Consider the following 21,259-nt stretch of genomic DNA (forward strand, 5'->3'; position numbering starts at 1 on the left):
ATACAGGTAAAACAGGAAATACAACTTTATTAAATTCATTCACTTATTTTTATGACTGTCAGTCTTGCAAACGTTGAGTTTTCAGATGTTTTGAGACTGTGTAGAACTTTGATTCAAAATCATCACCTCATCTTCATACAGTCGTTAATGCCAACTGCACCATCTGGCATTGTCAGTGTGGCTTGCATTAAAATGAAATGGGTGGGAAAAAATGAAAATGAATTGTTGGCACGGTGGTTAGCACTGTTGGCTCACAGCAAGAAGCTTCTGAGTTCAATTCTACCATCAGGCCAGGGTCTTCCTGTATGGATTTTGCATGTTTGCGCGGGTTCTCCCTGGGTACTCTGGCTTCCTCCCAGAGACATGCAGTTAGTGGGAATAGGTTAACTGGAAATTTTTAATTGTCCATAGGTGCGAATGATTGTCCTCTTCTAAGTGTCAGCCCTGCAACAGACTGGTGACCTGTCCAGGGTGTACCCTGCCTCTCGCTCTAAGATACCTTGCATAGGCAGTAATTCATTAGTTTAAACTGAATTTTACAATATTTTACTCTAAATTGTGGTGGAGTATAAAACAAGGAATAAAAGAAATTATTCTAAAAAAGTACAAGTTCTTTATATATACTGTTACAATGGTGGATATTCATTTCACATTTTAAGTTTCAATTAATGAGGTTACTGTCTGTATAATCCCTCTGAGCAAAGGGCTCAGACTCCAGGCTGCTCTGAATGTCCCGTGTCAGCAAAAGAATCATGCTGTTGGATCTTAATGATGTTAGTGAGGGCATAAATAATTAATCTCAGACTGTGAGCACAGTAGCCACACCCACCTGCTGTTCAAAACTTTCTAAGGTTGGTTAGACGCAGCCAAGCAGAAGAAAGTTGCCTTAAGGGAAGATTTGACCTATTTTTACATTTGCAGTCAAAATACCCTATATGACACCTGCTGAACTTTGAAGGATATTGTGGGAATCTCAAAGCAGTGAAACAGTAAAGTGGGAGTATGTAGTGCACATTAAGAACAGAGGTCTACAGAGGTGAAAAGGTGCCTTGCTAGAGGGGGCGTTTACATAGATCTGTAATAGGGAGACATGGTGTTGCAGTGGTTAGTAGTCTCACCTCAGAGCAAGAAGATTCTGCCATGAATTAACAAATTTGTTTACTAGAACATTTTTGTGTTTGGTTAATTAATGTTGACTTAATATTGATAATTATAGATGGCATTTTCTTTTGATACAGCAGTGATCACAGTGCTTAATGGTTGTAATATTTATAAATATTTATAAATTATATACTAACTTTATTTAAATATATTTAAATGAGTATGGCTGTTAAATTGAACGGAATTACCTAGAATTGAAGGCTGCTTTCACAACCTTTTTGTTTTGTTTTGTTTTTTTGTAACTAGTCTTTTCTGGCAACGTTTGCAATCACAGTTATGATCTGTGGTAAATAAGTTTTCTTTTCCAAGGCAAGTAAAGACAAAAGTTCAGACTTTTTCTCAGAATTCTGAAAAACAATGATTGTGCATACAAAGAGGAGGTACTGAGGCACACAGAAACGCTCTGCAGAGAGTCATAAAAGCTCACAAAACATCACAATCCAACAGCTACCTACCCTGGAAGACATCCTTACCTCTCATTACCTGGACAGTTACCTGGAAAGTTTATCTCATCCCACCCATTATCTGTTTGAATCGTTAACCTCAAGAAAACATCACAATCTGTTAAAACAAGCAGCACACAATTAATCTGTGAGATTGTCACACGATTTTGTAACATTTTCAAACAAGATCTAGAGCGTGATTAAAGTGGTGGGTGGGTTCTTTTACATTGTGAATAAAGCCAGTTGAGTCTAATAATAGATTATATGACCTGATGAGCTTTAGTAGTTACATGGATGTTAAAATCACACACAATGATTATTTTATCTGAGCTGAGCACTAAACCAGATTCAAAAGTCTGATTAAGGCCCCGGTGGGCAATAGATAACAACAAATAAAACTGATTTTTGAGTTTTCCAGCTAGTGTGACCAAGGCTAAACCTCAGGTTTTCAAATGAATTAAAACTCTTTGTCTATGGTTGATTAACAATCCGAGTAACCAGGTTTCTGTTACAACATGGTGATTATGTTAATTTAAATGACTTAAAATTAGCCAAATTACTTATTTTAAATACTTTACATACAATAAATAAGTAAATATGCAAAAGCTGCATGTCAGACTCACACATGATACGTTTATCTGTCTAAATAAAAGCTTATTTTTCTCAAAATACTACTTAAACTGTAACGATGCAACTCTGTATGACGTAATGCATGTTTTGTATTTCTGTGTTATCACCACAAGGTGGAGGCATTGAATCTATGCGCACCACCCGAGCCACTGTTTGTCAAGTATGATTTGTGTTGGTCTGGACGAGGAAGCTGGCAGTTATTGTTTATGCAACACAACACACATCCTTATTAACAAATACATTTATTCTGACATTTACTTTCGGTCTTACTGCTTTCACACCGCGTATCCAGTCCAGGCAGAACACGTTTGATCGATTCTGTATCTTGAACAAAAGCCTAACAAAAGCCTGTGAGAATCAGTGACCTTTGAGCTCTTTGATTCTCCACAGCCTACCCCTGGGCGCTCTTGCATGACCCTCGTAGCAAAACATAAACCGAAAGAGATTTCTTTGTGTTGTTGTAGTAGTTGCTCATTCTCATGCACAGAAGCAAAACCAGTCACAAAACTCCAAACATTTTTAAACAAAAGTTGATAAAGTGTTACCTCTTCGACATTATCTCAGGAGGCGGAGTGCTTTTTGCATACCCCCACCCCCTAAGGGTTTACTAGATCAATGAGTCAGATTACAGTCCCAGTTGGTTTCTGGGACATGATAGGCGGAAAACCAACTTGTTATCGCTGTACGTCAGGCTTCGACTTGCAGCAGCTTAAACCCCGACACCATTGTTCACACAACTTTAGGCCTCTGTGACATCCGTGTTTCCTGAGCAAGACAGCTGAGCAGGAAATTCTGGCGAGGGAAACTTTACCAATTAACACAGTCATTCATGTTTAGAAAGGCTTTTTGGATTCATTTAAAAAAAATGGGGATGGGGGGGTCTCCTTTCCTAGATCTTTCCAGTAAGCTCTCAATGTATCACGTTATGTTTTTCTTCCCGGGAGAAACTTGGAAAAAACCTCACACATAAACACGTTTTAATCCCAAATAAATGACATAACCATAGGCAGTTTCAGGAGGTTAAGTCTTGGACATGCATGCATGTATACATGAATGCACTTGTGTGTGGATCTGTGTGTAGTTGTGCCGCTTGTAAATTGATCCCTCCTGCTCTTGCTGGTTCGTTGTGCAGAGAAGGGGCGAGGAGGAGGAGGAGGAAGAAAAGGAGGAGGAGGGAGCTGAAACAGGAAGGAAAGCAGGCGGAGAGGGACGGGAGGGAGGCTGTGAATGCTAACAAGCCCCGTCGTAACCGTATAGCTGTGTAGGTAGGGTTTGATAACACATCTTGCAATGGAGAGGAACGACGACCACTATTAAAACTCCTACTATGCGCCAGCGCAGAGTCCGCCTTGCGCGCGTGCAGCAGCCTCACCGTCGTCGGCACGTTTGATCAGAAAAACCGTCTTTTTTCCTCTGAGTGAAATGTATCGCGACTGCTCGGGATTCACATTCTGACAATGGAGATTGAAAATATCGTGGCCAACACGGTTCTCCTGAAGGCACGGGAAGGTAAGTTCAGCTTAATGGCTTCAAGAATGAATCGTCTTTTCTCCCCCTCTTCGGCGACTTGGCCGTAGCTTTCCGCCTGTCCTTCTCGGGATTTATGCCTTCTCTGTCTCGCATCCCTGCGCAGTGCTTTGTCTCCGGGCAGAACCCAAACATGTTCTGCCGAAATCTGCTGCTCGCACAAGAACTGCACGCAGATTCACCGGGGCACCTTAACGTAAGGCCCCGAAGGCTGGAGATGAACAAGGCAGGGAGTGTTTGCAGCATCGTGCTTAGATGGCTGCGTTAAATGAAGGCTGTCGAGCGAATTTTTTCACACAGGCGGCAGTGGTTTGGTGGATATTTACGATGACATAACAGACATTTAATGATATCCACGTTATTGACTGTGGAGCGAAATTCGGCTGCGCAGCGGGGCTCTTTGCGCCGGTGCCTTCTTACCTGTCATTGTAGGTTTCGGTGTGTTTAAAGCCTAATTAGGCAGGTAAAGTCAGCGTGTGGTGTTTTGACGCAGAAGTATGCGGCTGCATTGGCTGTTGATTAGACGGGAAGGGGGTTATGTGATAGTGAGGGGCTTCTGGAGACTAGAAGGTAGCCCCGGCGGCCCAGGCTCCACAGCCTCGATCGTGCACACTGCTCAGTGGGCCGGGGATCCCACAGAGGCAGCTCACCTGGAGGTGGAAAAGAGGCGAGTATCCATCTGTTTTCCATGAGATGGCAGAGCAGCGAGGCCACTTTTGTAGCCAGTGAGTGGGCGCTGGGTGGGTGTGCAACACTGTATCAGCAGCCTGAGGAGGGGCGGGGGGAGAGAAGAAGTGTAATTACTGCTCAACGATTTCCACTCGTGTTTTTTCTCTCTTTCTTCCCCTTCCAAACAAAATCGAGCAGGAGGCTTTGTGATTTCAGATGATATTATGCAAGCTGATGCATTTTTCTCGAAAGCAAATTCACTCACAAGCCCGAAAGGCTGGAGTGGGGGTCGCGCCTCGGTGTGCAGAGGCCTTCCCTGCTTATGGTTTACATTATATTCAGAATGCGTTTCAGTTGGAGACTGAACGCCAACACTGCCGTGAAATGGATTGTTCACGGCAGCTGTGAATCCATTTCATAGCAGCAGTTGCTCCGTACGAGACAAAGCACCAGGCTCTCCTTTCGCTGCCTTTAAATGGTGCTCGGCAAAGGCTTCCCACGAATGTCCCGATATTACTGCACAAGAGTCGGATCTACAGGCTCAATACCTGCCGGAGTTCACCTTCTCTTATCACCCCCCTCGGAGGCCCTCGGAGCACAAAGATAGTGGGAAGAGCACATCTGTCAACAATTTCACAATGTTATACATAATTAAAGCACTGGAAACGGAAAGATTTATTGATTAACCGGATAGTCATTTAACAGGCAGTTGATCACATCAGTTTATTGAGCGAAAATACAAAGCTCTAGCTTATTACACCTTTACACTGTTTTTATTTGGTTGGAAAGGGTGGAAAGTGAAATCACCAGCACCACAAGCATCCTCCTTATAGTTAGAGTTGCGTTTTTATATTTCTCCCTGCTATGCTATTCACCATTCATTGTCTTAATTATCATTAAGCCTAAAACGGCCAACAGCCCCTCAGTTTATGTCTGGAAGGTTCACTGGAGACTAGTTGGATGTTAAATCATCTTTCCATAGGTGGGTGTTCTCAGCTGGCAAAGTCTTTCACAATGGCAGAGTAACTAGTTGCAGAGCGAACAGCACCTTTAAAAGCACACAAATCCAGACAGAAAGCAGCTTCTATGCATCACATTTCAGTGGCCTTCTATCCAAGAGTCTCTCTTTGGTTACCTTCATGCCATACTGTACATAACAGCGTTTGCGTGACCCTGCTGATGTGTCCTTCAGCAAGACATTAAATCACTTGCTCTGTAGCTCTCTGACCTCACTGTGGAGAGAGAAAATTACAGATTATTAGTCTTAAGCTGTGCAAACCAACTCGGGTTCTGTTGACAGTTTTCGTCTTCTCTGAATCACCGCTACACATTTGTTGGTGTCCAGAAAACTGTTGAGTGTCACTTTATACAGTCATTCTTTATACACCTGTGCATGTGAAACTGGGTGGCCACAGTGAGAAGTGTTATAATAGGGTGTGTTCAGTCTGGCACAGTGGAAATGACATGCGTCAAAGGAAGTGGTTTGAGATGACACTGCTCCTGATGCTCCACACCCCTGCTTATGCGAATTTCACACATGCATTTGTTATAAAATGTAAAAGGAAAAGCGTAACAATAACGGTATTTAATTGATGGGGCGGCGGTCTTAAACTGTGACGAGAAGTTAAACAGAAAGTCCCGAAGTTTGAAGACGTTTGGGGGAAGACCAAGAAGAAAACGACTTCAACCGAAAAATCAAGAGTTCCTCCTAACGCAGCAGTTTCATTAAGCATCCCGCGATGAAGTGTATTAATCATTGTGTTAAGCAACCATGTTCAATATTTAACTGTAAATAAACAAACCTGACCACTACATATTTGATGTGTGGTTTTGGTGGTTCATGTTCACAGAAAATATTTAATACATGACATTTAAACACGGGCACTTGAGATCATTAAAAAAAAACCCAAAAAACTGTTATCATAGTTTGTCTTGCAGACTCCACTGTTTACAATACTTTGCAGGCACCTGAGTTGGCAGAGCACCCTATCACAGAGGAGCAGATGGTGGCGTGAAGAGTGCTGAGGAAAAATTATGTTTACTCTTCTGCTGTAAAAAGTTCTCCTCCCATTGCACTTATATGTCAGAGTGTTTTTAATGGCTGCATTGCAGAGACCTTTTGGTGATCAGTTTCAATATAACAGTGGTTTACGTGACATGGGAAAGATGTTTAGGCACACACTGGTATATTGCTTTTAAGCAAACAGTACAGCTGTGTCTTAATTAGGAGATTATGAAGGAAGCCAGAAACTTTATGAGACACGTCTTCCCTTTGTACACCTGGAAAAATAAACTAATGCTGAAGTAGAGCTGGGCGATAGAACGATAACGATATGTATCGCGATATAACTTTTACTCGATAGAGAAATTAAGCTATCGCGATAGACCTCGCCGCTCTTGTCCTCTTACAAAAAAAAAAAAAAAAAAAAAAAAAAAAAAAAAAAGGTCAGCCGATCCAAATTCAGTAGCGCAGAGCTGAACCAATCACAGCCGCAGCGTCACGTCGCGTGACTTGCTACGCACAGCACAAGTGCCAAGCCGCACGTGTGTTTGTTTGGGAAGCAGCCAGCGGGTAATGGAGCCAGCGCATAATGGAGGAAATGAGTGTGCCGACTAGAAAAATCAACCGAGCGTGACCGAAGAGAAAACAGATGATGGTTCCAATGCCGGAGAGATTGTCGAACGGAAGAGCCAAAGAAGTTCCGTAGTGTGAAGGTATTTCGGCTATTTCAAGTCTGACAAAAAACAGAGTAGCGTGCACTGTAAATTGTGCCGAAAGCAAGTCTGGAAATACAATAAACTGGTGCATGCGTCACACTGTGCGCCACGTTATTGTTTCGGTGAAATGAATTTCTACAATACTGTTAATTCTACTCTCTGCAGTGTTTAAATGCTTACATATACACACAGTTACTGTCCGTCCACACATACGACTCTGTTCTGCTTCTATGCCGCAGCTTTGTTTACTTTTTCCCACCGAGGCTTCTAGACTTCTGATTGGCCAACATTTCTGCACGGTTAGGAATCTAGCGCCACCTGCTGCTTTGGCATGTTCATAGCAGCGTTTTCCTTCATTTCTGCCTTTATGTGTGGACGGGATTATTTTTTAAAACGAAAACAGAAAATCTCCGTTTTCAAAAATACCCGTGTACGTGTGGACGTAGCCTCAGTCTCTGACTGGAAGCGCTAATTCGTCATTCGGCTTTTGTCAGACTAAAGTAACTGTTAAAACTGTTTGAAAAGCTCAGCTATACAACAAGGAGAGATTGAGAATTTCCTTTTAGTTCTCAGTTTATTTGATATTGACAAAAGTTAGTCAGTTTTGTCTGTTCTTCTGTAAAACAAACTAAGATTTATTTTTAGAATTAATATTTTGTTTCTAAGTGGAATTGACAATTTAGTCTGTTTCATTTGTTCTATTTTGAAACTTAAACGCTTTAGCGGCTGCCTTTTGTGTAGTTTGCAATATTTGCCTTTATTTATCTGAAAAAGTCTCATGTTCCTTAAGTACATCTACCCTGTTGAACTTATTATGGGAAATAAATATTTAAAAACAAGCTGCTGATTATTTCACATTTTACTTGTGAGCAACGGCACATTTAAATCTTACAAATATAGTTATTTGGCTTATATCGTGATAGATATCGTTATCGCCTGAAATGAAAAAAAACATATCGTGATATGAAAAAATCTCATATCGCCCAGCTCTATGCTGAAGCTTAATATTAGCAGTGGTGTTGTAAACAGTTAAAAACGGAAAAGGTTCCTAGAAAAATCCAGACATGTATCCAGTAATGCTGACAGATGACAGCACTTTAACATCTCAGGCTTAATTTATATCTTAGAACAAAACAAAATGCCTTAACTGGTATTACCATATGTATTAAAGCTGCACTTTACAAGTTTAAACTGCTGAGGATCATGGGTGTTGTAGTACTTTTTTTTTTTTCAGCTAGCTCTCGGGCCTTTTGGTGAAGCTTGACTTGAAACTGCTAACACAGTGTGTTACTGTTGGCGAGTCTTTGGTGCCGGTATTAGAAATTAGTTGCCTTTGAAACTGCGTTTCCCAGAGTGCTCTTTGAGAGCCTGCATTGACTTGTTGTATTCAGCTGTGTGTTATAAATATAGTTGCTGGAAGAGGATTGGTGATGACATGATGGGGGCAAAGAGGAAAAAAAAAATTTATCTCTTCAATCAGAACATTTTGTCTTTGACTGAATGATATTTAGTTTGTTTTTTTCATGTCATTTGATGGGTGTTTTCTGTTTGTTTCTGTAGAACAGCAGATATGCGAAGCTGTCACAGAAATCAGATAGCTTTAAAAAAAAAATTACAAAACAATAAAAAACATCAGCAACTATTCTTAAATATTGAGAGACTGGAAATGCACTGATCTGACTGTCCTGCAATATAAGTATTATGCATTTGATAAATGGAAATATGCTCTTGTATCCTATTAAAGCAGAAATCTTAATTTGTTTCAGCTGTCACCAACTTTACATTCATCTCCTGGGACGCAAACGCAGTATAATCGCTAAGTAGTAATGTGAATTATCTACAGAAGACTATGGTAAAGGGTTAGATAACTCCACTGGAGACCTCGACATGTAATCACCAAGAGTTACGCTAAAGAGACTGAACCTACGTGGTATTTCAATCTCGGACTTTCTGGAATTAAATGTAATCACAGACCTAAAATGGAAGGAATGTGGATTGTCCAGCGCTCACATGAGCTTTGATTTTTTTTTTTCTCTCAAATTTCTTTTGCAATAGAACAATACAGGTATAAGCAGATATGGCTGCGTTGGTGTTGGTGTCACTAACCTCTGTGCGTGCGCTGCCCTCTCCTTACCACCATTCAAACTTGAATCCCGTCACTCCTCTCAGACCACTTGTGAGGGTTTTTCTGTGACGTTAGCCAGCGTAGCTTTATTAGTTTTGTGGTTGTAGCTGGGCTAACACTCGTTGTCATCACTCTGGGGTGTTTCCTCCAGCTGAGGCTCATAAAACACATTGCTTTGTGACTGTCCCTTGATGTGGGACTCATTTTACAGTTATTACACCCACAAATGGGCTGTGCGGAGAACGAGATGCACTGTGTTGCGTACTCGGCTCTGCTGCATACCTTTAGCAGGGATGCTTAGCTGGGTGGCTGCTGGGATGTTCATTAACATGTCTTCTTGGCAAGCTGAGTAAACATGAAGAGGCACTTTTGAAGCACTTTATGAACATCTATTAAATGTTAAATGGGCATTCTTCCTACGACAACCCAGCTGTCAGTCTGCTTTTAACAATGTGTAGGTTATGTGTAAGAGCGGATTCGGAGTGTTGTGGTGACTTATGCTTTGTTTCTCTAAAGAGGTTTTTTAGAAGTTGTAGGAAGTGTATTAAATGCCCTTAAAGATTTTTCATGCTTTATACATTTTTCTTTTTATAACATTAATAAAGTCGCAGTTTTAGATTCTGTCCTTGGTAAATTTCACGTCAGTCCTGCCTTCAAATATGACTCGATGTGTTGTCCTGTTAAAGCTCATTTTCAAGGTGTAATCTCTTCTATGTGTCCTGTGCTCAAGGGCCCCGTTCTGGGAAGGCCTCTTTTCTGTGTTTCAGTTTTCCCTGCCAGGCTATGAAATTAACCATTCCACCCTTCGTCGAAGAGACAGCTGTAGATAACTCCCAGATGATTAACCTTTCAGTTTCTTCTCTTAAACCCACATGAAGTCTGTCGGTATCTTGCTCAAGTTTAGTCTGACCATGTTCCCGTACTGTCCTTCCCTCCCCCTTCTCCCCTAAGACACTGTGAAAACAAGGGTCAGTTTTCAAGCACGCCTCGGCTCGGTTTAATGGAATACCTCAAGCACAGAGACATGAGGAAGAAAAGGTCTTGCAAAACACCATAGCACGCTGCTGGAATGAGCACGGGAGCTTGTTTATGTGCAAAGTGCTGTGCTCTGTGTGTGTGTGTGTGTGCTCGTGCTTGTCATTTTGCTCATGTGAGAAATTGCTTGTCCTACCTCATGTGAGATCCGCTGCCCCCCCCCACGCACTGCCACGCACTTCTTCGTTTGTTGTCACTGGAATTTACTGTGATGTTGCAGCGTTCCTCGCAGTTTTGCACGCGAGCCACTCTTTCTCTCAGGGCCATATGGAGGAGGAGGAAAGTCTGGTTATAAAGAATTAATGAAGGCATAACGGGAGAAGAGAACTGTTTATATATGGAGGGCAGCAAGAGGCTGAATCAGAACATGTGAGCGAGGTGAGGAGTAGAGCAGAGCAGAGCTGGCTGATATTCACATGTTTCTCTTTTCCTCTCTCTCAGCTGATGTGTGTCTTTCAGTGCAAGTATACAGATGGATTACCTTACGCAAACACTGGGCCTTTGCTCTCAATAGGCAACACAGATACTCACAGCTAATATTTTCCTTATCAGGGGCTGCACCAGCCAATCACACACTGTATGAGAGTGACTGGGAAAGCAACAGACCATTCATTTATCATGGCCAGGCTCCATTGTGCCTATGTGCGTGTGCATGCTCGTATTACAATGGGCCTAAACTATGTGTGACCCTCTTTCATTTCCTACTATTTAAGTCGTGTTTTTGGGAGACGGCTGCGGCAGTCCAATACAAACCTCCACCTATGCTGCTGCTGTTGGACAGGCTTCAAATCAGAAGAAGCGCCGAATATTCAGGATGTGATTGTACTGAGTAAGAATATCCTGGTAAACATTATTATCAGTGTTTTGAAAGTTAGAAAAACGTTTCTCATGTGCAATGTAGTTAATTTACTCAACAATGTTTTTGGCTTATTACCTCTCTCTGTGCCAAAAGTACATGGTGACCCCCATCTTTGACCTTCACGCAGCTTTTTATGTCAGAGTTCAAAGAAGTAAACCTTCACGTACTCATTAAAAGTCACACTGCGTAAGTGTGTAGCCTAACTGGCTGAATCATATTGTGTGAATACGGGCTGCTTACTGCCACGGTCAGGCTGTGACTGTCACAGACGAGTTGGATTTTCTGGCCTTGTGGCTGTTATTCCGAGTGTCAGCATGTGACATGTGTTCATCAGATGGCCGGGCGTCTTCCGCCATATGGTGATTCAAAATAAAAACGAGTTGTGATGACAGCAGCGCTGCTCTATGTTCACGGTAACATCTGAAGAAGCTGGGAATCACAGCAGAGAAAATACTCGGTGATGGTGTTTTGTCGTTTAAGTGTTTTAGAACTGTTGTTTTCTAGTTCCCAATATCGGAGCAAATAAGACTTTTCATCTTATTTTTAAATAGCGCTTTTTTGTTAGAGTGTATTTTTCTGAGTATTAAAATGATCATTTGTGGCACACAGAGATAAAAAGTTGCCCTCCTCCTGATGTCAGTGGCACCAGCCACACAAGGGCCATATCAAGGCCAGCAAACTTGGGGTCTATGTGGTTATTACTTCGAGATGTACCTCCTGCCTAAATGTTATTGCAGTTTTTTAACATTTTTATTGCAGTTTTAGTTTGCTATGACCCTTCATGGCGATGGTGGGATAATATAATCTGATTCACTAAAGAAAACATGTAATGTTTTTGAAAAACATGACAAAGGTTTCGCCATATCTCGACTCAACTGATCTCTAGAAGTTGTTAGAAAAACAGGTTCGATCCACGGAGGCTTCACCTTGTACCTTACTGAACTTTCTGCTGCTTGGTGCCTAAAGCCCTCAGACGTCTTGTGGAGTCCATGGAGTGCAGAGCTGTTTTGGATTTAGATGCATCCTCGATGCACTAATCGTCTGACTGATTTGCGTCTCTGTTTTGTCTCACCTGTTTCCAGGCAGAAACTGTTTTTGTCTCACTTGTAAGGCCTAATTGTACTATTACACATTCTGTGAAATAACTAGTGAACTCTATTTGAACTGGTATTAATAAAAGGCAAATCTGAAGTGTGGATTTGTAACTGCTGCAGGAATTAGGATGTGGCTGGGCAGGGGGAGCTGCGCTGAAACGATACTGCTACAGTCGAATGTGCAACCTCCAGTCTGGCTTCTTCTTTCACTTGAGATGAAAGAGAGATGAAAGAAGTAAAGGCAGTGATATAGGGACTGAATTTGTCTTGCACATGAGCTACAAGCACACCAGTGATCACAGAGTAGGAGAAAAAGCAGACTCAAAAGAGGACAATGAATGTACATTCATTAAAGCAGCCATAACTCACCTCAGACAGAACTGCAAACAGTAGCTCCATGAAGATACTTAGTGTACACATGTGCTCTTTTTATTTTTTCTGCAGTCTCAGTTTTATACGTGTCTAACCGGTTAGACTTGAAACTTCAGAAAATACACTAAAATACACTTCAGGAAGATAAATAACACTGCTAGTGACTTTGTCTGCTATAATTTGTATTTATTTATTTATATATATTTGTGCGTATATAATTTCTCTATTCACATTTGAACAAATGGCACTTGTGTCCCCTTTAACAAATGACAGACTGTTGGCTGTTATCAAAAAGAAAGACGTGGTTACATAAAGTTACTTTAAACAAGCTGAGTGTTATGTTGGGTCATCTATTCAGCTGTTGCCAAAGCAGTTTTTCTGGCCTTTTTTGTGGCATTTTGCTTTGGTTGGATGGGTGACAGTACCGAGTGACAGGAAACAAGGGGAAATGGAGAGGGGAGTGATGTGAGGCAACTGTGGCCAGTCTAACTCAAACCAGAAAAGCTGGTGACATGTTGCTACATCTTACTGATGTACGACCGGGATGACCCCGCTTTCTATAACTTTTTTTCTTTCAGGAAAGGAATGTGCATTCTCGCATATCCTCAAGCTGCATGTCTTGTTTTTGATGTCAGACTTCCTCAGTCCGTCTTAGGTTTTTTTGTCTCGTCACTGCAGCACATGCGTTGGACTTTTGCAGATCTTGCTTGGTGATCTCAGCGCTGGCTGTAGCTCGGCTATGAATGAGCAAAACTTCTCTGAAGTCAGTGTTTATGGAGGGCCCCGTTTTCTCGAAGGGGAGAACCAAAGTTAAATAAATACTTGCTCCATCCTGTCTGCATTAAGGGCCTGCACACATGGCTTTGACGTCAGAGTGACTTTAAACAGGGTGGGGTGGCCCAGCCGGCTCTGACAAGCATGAGCACACTCGCGCATACACACATTCTTCAAAAGCTTGCTATTAAAATCTTTTTTCTTTTCAATATCTTTGTCTATCTGGTGTTTTTTGTCAGTTATTTCCTGTTTCCTTCTCTTTCTTTCCATCGGAAATTTGAGTCTCGTGTAATTTTACAGTATAGAGCCCATTAGCTGAAACACTCACATTTCCTACTCACAGTATAAGAAGGCAATACGAGAGAAGTAAATCTCTGTCTATTTCTTACTTTCTGCAGAGCAAGTTTGATTGTATTCATCAATCTTGCAGTGTTTTTGGCTCAATATATTTGCAGACTTTTCCTGCAACTGGCCATCATCACACAGCAACAGCTGTGCAACAGCCAATCCAACATTTGGCTTCAACATTTTTCTTCGTTGGCCTCTTTTGTTTGTGTATTCAGTTTTCCTGCAACAAGGAAACATAGCTTTGTGTGTGTGTGTGTGTATGTGTGTGTGGTGTGTGTGCCCTGGAGCCTCACAACAGGTCCGTCAGCATACCTGTCTTCAACAACCTGATGCCACATGATTTTAAAAGCTTCATATATCAACAAGCAGTTCCAGTTAAACAGTGTAAGTTTTCTCACGGTTAAAAGAAAAAAAAATAATTTTTTTTGGTAATGTGTGTACTACTGTTGCATGTTGCATGTAAAACTAATTCAGGCAGTTTGTTCAGGGTGAAAATCAACAAGCAACAGACAGCAAAGTCAGAAAGTTGAACTCTTTCATATTTTAATTTTTAAAGTAGTTTGATGCAGAAGAAGATGTATGAGGATGTTGTTTTTGTAGTGTTCTGAGCGTGCACACTGTTCGTTCTGCAGGTGTTTGACCGTCATGGCCTCCTGTGAGATTTTGTGCTGAAGCTGTCACAAGTCTCTGCCAGGCCAGCTGGTGTCTAGTGAACTTTGGGGCAGAGGATTTCCCTCTCTGTTTTCATAATCAAACTGTCTATGTTGCTCACTCACACTTAGGCTGGCTGATGTACTGATGTAACATAGTAATCGAGAAAAACCAACATTAATCATTTTAAATTCACTGACTGTGAAACAAGAAGATGGGTTGCTCTCTTCCCCTGATAGAATTTTTTTGTCACATATAAATACTAATGTTTTTTTTTTAATTATTAAAACATGCAGAAATGCATCTACTTTTAAATTTTTAAAAGAAAAGATTTTCAGAATTAGAAATGCACAGACTTATCAAACATTAATACTGGCCCTTATTCTCCTTGTTGACTGTCACAGTACTGTGAGCGCATAAAATGTCAGTATTGCATGTTTTAAAATCAGGTAACCACTTGCATAAATTTACCACAAGCTTCAAACATTTATCCACAAAAAGTCCACAACTATCCATCCATTCATCCATTTTCTTCCGCTTAACCAAATCATGGGAAAACATGCCAAACAAAAAAACTTTATCTATTCCAGGATTGTTGACAGATTTTCACATGTCTGCATATTTTACTTTTAAACACATAGGATCTTGATATTCAGAGATCTTCAGACATAGTCATAAGAGTGTTGATCATCCATTTGTCTGCGGCATAAGCAAACACGCAAGCCTGTCTGAAGGGAGGAGGTTTTCAGGAAGGTAGACTGCCTTGTATTTGCATCCTTTTTGTATAATAGACAGTCCAGAGGCAGATATGAAATGATTAGAGATGAGAATTGGCTAAAGACATTTAGCTATTTTTATCTTTTTATTGTCCCCTTTCCACTGATGATGGATAGGGCTGTGCGATATGACCAAAATCTCATATCCCGATATAAGACATCTATCGTCCGATAACGATATAAATCACAAAAATTCAACATTTTTTGTAAATTCTGTGAATCTCGGGCAGCTCGACTTGCGTGAAGTGTTTCCAGCTGCACGTTGCGTACCTGGAGTCGAGTGTTTTAACCGATGCATGAAACTATACATTTTTAGACATGAGTTGTAACGGCCGCCGTTTTCTTTGTGAGTATTTATTACACGGCGTGCTGCGGGGAAAAGCCTGTTCTAACGTTTGAGTCTAAGGTTTATTTTTTAGCACCTGGCGGCTCTTTTTTGCTTCTCATCCGTAAACACTCTGAATACTCTTTCACATGATTCAGTTTATTTTGAAAAGTCTCAACAGGATCTTGAGCTTTATTGTGAAATGTTTATGTGGAAAATAAATAAGCGGACACGTGCCGCGATGGTTTTATCGTCGTTGTTGCTAACGACAACGCATATGCTTGCTCGTCTGTAGTGTGGTTATATTAAATACAAGAGAAAGAGAGAACTTTAAGAAATTAATATAGCCACTACAGTGACCATCAAAACGATGAAAAAATATTGCCGTAAACAGTTTATTTTGCGACACCACGAAACAAACGATAAAATTAAACGATAGACGTTTTTATATCGTCATCCGATATATATCGTTATATCGAACAGCCCTAATGAACGAGATTAATCTAGAACCAGGTCTTTGTATTCCTACTAGAAAAAAAGGACTGCTCCTAGTCCCTAAAAGCTGGCACCACAAAATAGCTGGAACCTCTGACGCAAGCGGCTGTGGGAGGGAATATTCATAGATTATTCACAGATACAACTGTGATATTTTTATTTATTTATTTATTTTTTTGTCTTCCTTGTATAATTCCCCCAGCCTTTGTTAGCAATGATTTGGGATGCACAAGTAGGCCATCATAATAGTGGAAAATGGGTAATTGTGAATTTGTGTTGAACCATGTGCTTTGTCAGGATGGTCCTCCAAGGATCATTGTTTTTATATATTTTTATGTACGCTTTGTAGCTTTTATTAAGAAAGGATAGTGAAGAGAAGGCAGGAAAGCTGTGAGATAGCACAGAGGAACTTTACTGGCATTGTGTAAACCATAAAATACCAGTCCTAATCAAATGATGTTGTAATCAGCAAATGTGTGTCGAGCTACTTTTTAAAATGTTGATCACCTATTTTAATAATGGCCGAGTTTGCAGACAGATGTTATAAAATATCAGATTTTCTCTTTAAGTGTGTGTGTGTGTGTGTGTGTGTGTGTGTGTGTGTGTGTGTGTGTGTGTGTGTGTGTGATCCAGTAATGATGGAATGATGACCTGTGGATAATGTCCACGGAATAAGGTTGGAACAGTATCCACACATGCTCACATCTAGCAAATATCAGGAAACCATCCACTTTGGATTTGTACTTACAACTTACATAGCATGAGTGTGCTACAGGCAGGATACAAGAGTACTGGTTGCCCACTATGAATTACATGGATAGCTTTCTGCTATATTCTTACATTGGCTCAGTTGGACATTGCGTAGATTTTGTGTAAAGGATCTGGCTGGGTGTGGACTATGTAATGTCTGCAGCATAGCCGGTGTAGCTGAGCTTGAGGCAAGAGTTTGAGATGAGAAGGTCATCGAGGGGAAATGCAAGGGATTTCCAGATGAGATAGTCTGCAGGCAAACCTCCTCAGTTGGATTGTTTCCCATTCCTGACTTCTTTTCTTCCCCATTTCTCTGGACACACACACACACACACACACACACACACACACACACACACACACACACACACACACACACACACACACACACACACACACACACACCCCTGCTGCTATTGGAATGAGATTCCTTGTGAAATATACAGAGTGACTGGGGTCCTCTGTAGAGCGCTGTTGGGCCTTGAGATCGTTTACCACTCATATCAGGGTCATCTGATCTGCCAAGACGACTGCCCAACATTACTGTGTGTGCGTGCGAGTGTATGTGTGTGTGCACGCACACGCATTTACGAGAGAGAGAGACACACAATATGTGTGTGCCCCATGATCTTTGAAGCTGTCAACATTCTTCACCACATGCCCTGCCATGATGCATGGAGGCGACTGGTGAGATGAACCACCTGCTCTGGCCTCTGGTCAAAGCAAGGTCAACATGAACAAGCTTGTGCACACCCACACACACGCACATGCATAGATGCGCACACACGGTTCCCATGAGTCTTAAAAAGTCTGAAGTATTTCATTTCATTTTGATAGTTATGAAATGTCTTAAAATCTTTTCTCTTGTGAGAGGTTTTAATTTAGACATGTGGTTATAACTGAGACTTTTCCTAACACTTGAAGTGAACCTATTGTGCTCATTTCCATATTTCCACCTTTATGTTTTTTGACTGTACTAGAATTGTTTTCCATAATTAAAAAATAATCCTTATTGGATGAAGTAAAGGATAACGAAATAAAAACAAGCTGTTTTAGCTCCTCTCCCTTTCTTTATTTTGATTGGCTGATCCTTGCACACAGTAGGTTTGAACAGCAGATGGGTGGGGCTTATGTCCTCACAGCAGCCCTATTCATATGTTTGTGTTGAAAATGCCAATGGATGGAAACTGTTAAAGACTCCAAATGCAATATTAAAGCATAGATGGGCTGACGAGGAAACTCTCATTTTGTGTCTCAGGTGGAGGAGGAAAGAGGAATGGCCGCAGCAAGAAATGGAAAGAGATGCTAAAACTCCCGCACATCAGCCAGTGTGAGGAGCTACGTCGCACCATCGGTAAGAAACTGGTAGTGCATGTGGGTGTGAGACAAAAAGATAACTTGCCATGCTGTGTCGTTGGGGTGGGCCTGACTCTGTGAGGAAGTTCAGATTGGACTTCCTTCCTGTTTCTACCCGTCTCCACCCGTAGTTACAAGCAAGGGACAGGAAACCCTGTGTGTGTGTTTGTGTGCGTGTGACTGAGACAGGGAATCTGTTTGTACTGCTGTTTCTGAATCTCAAGCTCTCCTTTAACATTTCTGCTGTGCTTGTTCACACATCAAATGAAAGCATGCTCACCCCAGCTTCCTTCCTTTTCTCAACCTCCAGGTCTAACTTGAAAGTACTGGCAGGATTTTCTCTTTGTGGCCCCCGACAAGAGTTCTACTCTTGGGCTTCATTATCTTCTCACCTCCCCAGCCCCCACCCACCATGGTTCCCTGAATGCCACAGCACAAGTGTGTGTGTGTGTGTGTGTGTGTGTGTGTGTGTGTGTGTGTGTGTGTGTGTGTGTGTGTAATAGTGCGTCACAGCTATCTTTGCCAGAGATTGCAGTGCTACCCTCCCCCACATACTCGCATACCCTCCCTCTTTTCTATCTCCATGCCTTTCCCTCCCACTATCTGCAGCTCTTTCCCTCTCTCTCACTCTTTCAGCCACTTCAGAGAAACATAAGAGTGGCAGAACAGGAGAGTTACAGAGAGCACGAGTGGAAAACAGAAACACAGAGGGAAAGAGAGGCTTTTTACAACGAGAGAAAAGATCTTTCGAGGACAGGAGAGGATAGGAAGAAGGCAGAGTCAAAGATGTAGATGCACATATTCGCGGAGGACATGTCTCATACTCGGTGTTGATTGCACTCGTCGTCGTGTTGATTTCAGATCGCAAGTCTTCATTCATAGAACTAATTATCCAAATCTTGAAAAAAATCGATCTCCATCTCTGGTCCAGTTGTGTGCATTCTCACCTTTTTGTTCCTATCCCAGGTGATTTCCATGTCCGCCTTAATAATAATAATAACTGTAAGTGGCTGTACAGTTTCTGGAACCAAGTTCAAGTTCAAATTTTATTCGCCACATGCAGTGGCAGGTTGCCACTACAGGCCTTCAGTTTCATACAGGAGAAACTGAAGGCCTGTCTGTGGCAACCTGTCCACAGTCAGGTGAACTTTCATATTCACAGTCATGGTTGTGTCTAGGAGTTGCAATACACCAGCTAACAATCACAATGGATATGGACATCCTTACCCCCCAACACACACACACACACACACACACACACACACACACACACACACACACACACACACACACACACACACACACACACACATTTCTTTACATGCTTGTTAGGCATGTAGTTCCTTGGGGAATTCCCCAGTGTGTACTTATCTCTTCTCACCATTCTCCCTTCCTCATTCGGCCTCTGATTAACACTGCATCCTCATCTTCCTCGAACTCAGTACGAGTTTTGATACCAACAACCACACTGTTCTTTTGTCCCGACATTAATAACCCTGCCACAGCCTCTCAGTCATGTATTTCAAACAACAAAGCAACAGTTCATGAACTTAAGCCCAGGCACACCTCTATCACAGGATATCCCCTGTGTTTAATGCTTGTCCCTCTTCTATTCATCCTCTGGATCCTCTCCCTTTGATAGCGTCATACTTCAACATGATGTGGTTGGACACCAGCACCATTAAATCGCAGATGAAAGTTTACTGGCTCAAACTAAAATGATAAGTCAGGACATGATTGGTCCCAAACCCCCAAATGTGCCTCACCATCAGCAACTCCACTCTGCGTCTGAGTAATTTTTGGCACTTCTCTCCTTTAACCTCAGCGTGTCGCAGCAAAGAACATTTTTTTCCCCAGGAATTTTTTTTTTCTTTACTTCCAAAACGTTTATCCATGCCTCCAGCACATCCAGATGTTGCTACTGCAACTGCATTCTTTACAGTACAAGTAATCAAACTCCTGTACAACTCTGCTAAATGCCGTAGTCCTGCAACCACTATTACTCCTGTCCCTTCAAAACTTTAACTGGGCTCCTGTCCCACACCAGAATCCATTTCAGAGTCCTTCTGTTCATCACCACACACCTTCCATCAGCCTCTACTCATTTAATGCCAAATTCTTGTCAACCCCAATCAGGACCAAGCGAAAGAATTCTTTAAAGCTCTCTCCTCCTGGATCATTATCTCCAAGCCAGCACTGATGTTCAGATCACTACTCAAAACTCACGATGTTTATCCGTTATTTGTTTGAATGTGTTAGTTTCTATGATCATTTTTGCTTTTTTCACAGCCTCCACTGCCTTTGTCTGGACAGACGTGTTCGTAAGCTGTAGTTTAACTCAGCGGTCCCCAACCTTTTTTGTGTCACTGACCAGTTTATGTCCGACAATATTTTCACGGACTGGCCTTTAAGGTGTCGTGGATAAATACAACAAAATAAAACCGATAAAAACCCTGAAAACCATAAATTTCACACCCGAGCCTCAACTCTCGCGGCCCGGTACCAAACGACTCACGGACCAGTACCAGTCCATGGCCTGGGGGTTGGGGGCCGCTGGCTTAACTGGTAGGCACAGGCCTAGAACAGCAAAGCAGCAATTCTGGTTATTTAATGTAAAATCTCTTTGTGTAACCTGAAATCAATCCATCTATTATTATTATTATTATTATTATCATTATTATTATTATTAATGTGTGAGGAGGATGGTACCGAGCACATAAATATAACCTTGCATGTATTTATTCCCATTTGGATATTAATGTGCACAGGATTCTAAAAATGGGCAATAAGTGCCTGCCCATGTGTGTGTTTGTCCTTGTGTGTGTGCATGCGCGCATACAGCAGCTGTTAAGGTTTATGTACGTCACTATTACATAGATGCTATTGCGTAATTTCCCTATCACACTGAGTACAAGATCAAAATAATCCTCCTGGTGTGCTTAAACACACAGGCGTGTAGTTATGTGCGTGCACACATACACACGTGCAGAAACACTCACACTTGCCCGTTCAGAGTGCGAGCACAGTGGACAGAATACAGTGTAGCGACTGATAGCAGAGTCTTTGTTGTGTCTTGATAATGTCAGGCATTTGACCTTAGCCTTGACAAGTGAACGGTAATTCTAGGAAGCTTAGATTACATTATGTGGGC

General features: G+C 41.7%; 1 protein-coding gene across 2 annotated transcripts in view; it reads left to right on the forward strand.

The window, feature by feature from the left end:
• The first annotated feature begins 3,401 nt into the window (after nt 1–3,401).
• The window catches only part of grk4 (G protein-coupled receptor kinase 4), a 54,111-nt gene continuing 36,253 nt past the window's right edge, over nt 3,402–21,259 (forward strand). For both annotated transcript variants that reach the window (XM_085460252.1, XM_085460253.1), the window contains exons 1-2: nt 3,402–3,743; nt 18,011–18,106. In XM_085460252.1, the coding sequence (XP_085316378.1) occupies nt 3,692–3,743; nt 18,011–18,106 (148 nt within the window). In that variant the 5' untranslated portion in view covers nt 3,402–3,691. The remainder of the gene's footprint in view (nt 3,744–18,010; nt 18,107–21,259) is intronic.

This window comes from Copadichromis virginalis, linkage group LG6, assembly GCF_057382275.1.
Source record: "Copadichromis virginalis isolate Kocher_CV1m ecotype Utaka linkage group LG6, C_Virginalis_male_GT1.1, whole genome shotgun sequence".
Classification (NCBI taxonomy): domain Eukaryota; kingdom Metazoa; phylum Chordata; class Actinopteri; order Cichliformes; family Cichlidae; genus Copadichromis; species Copadichromis virginalis.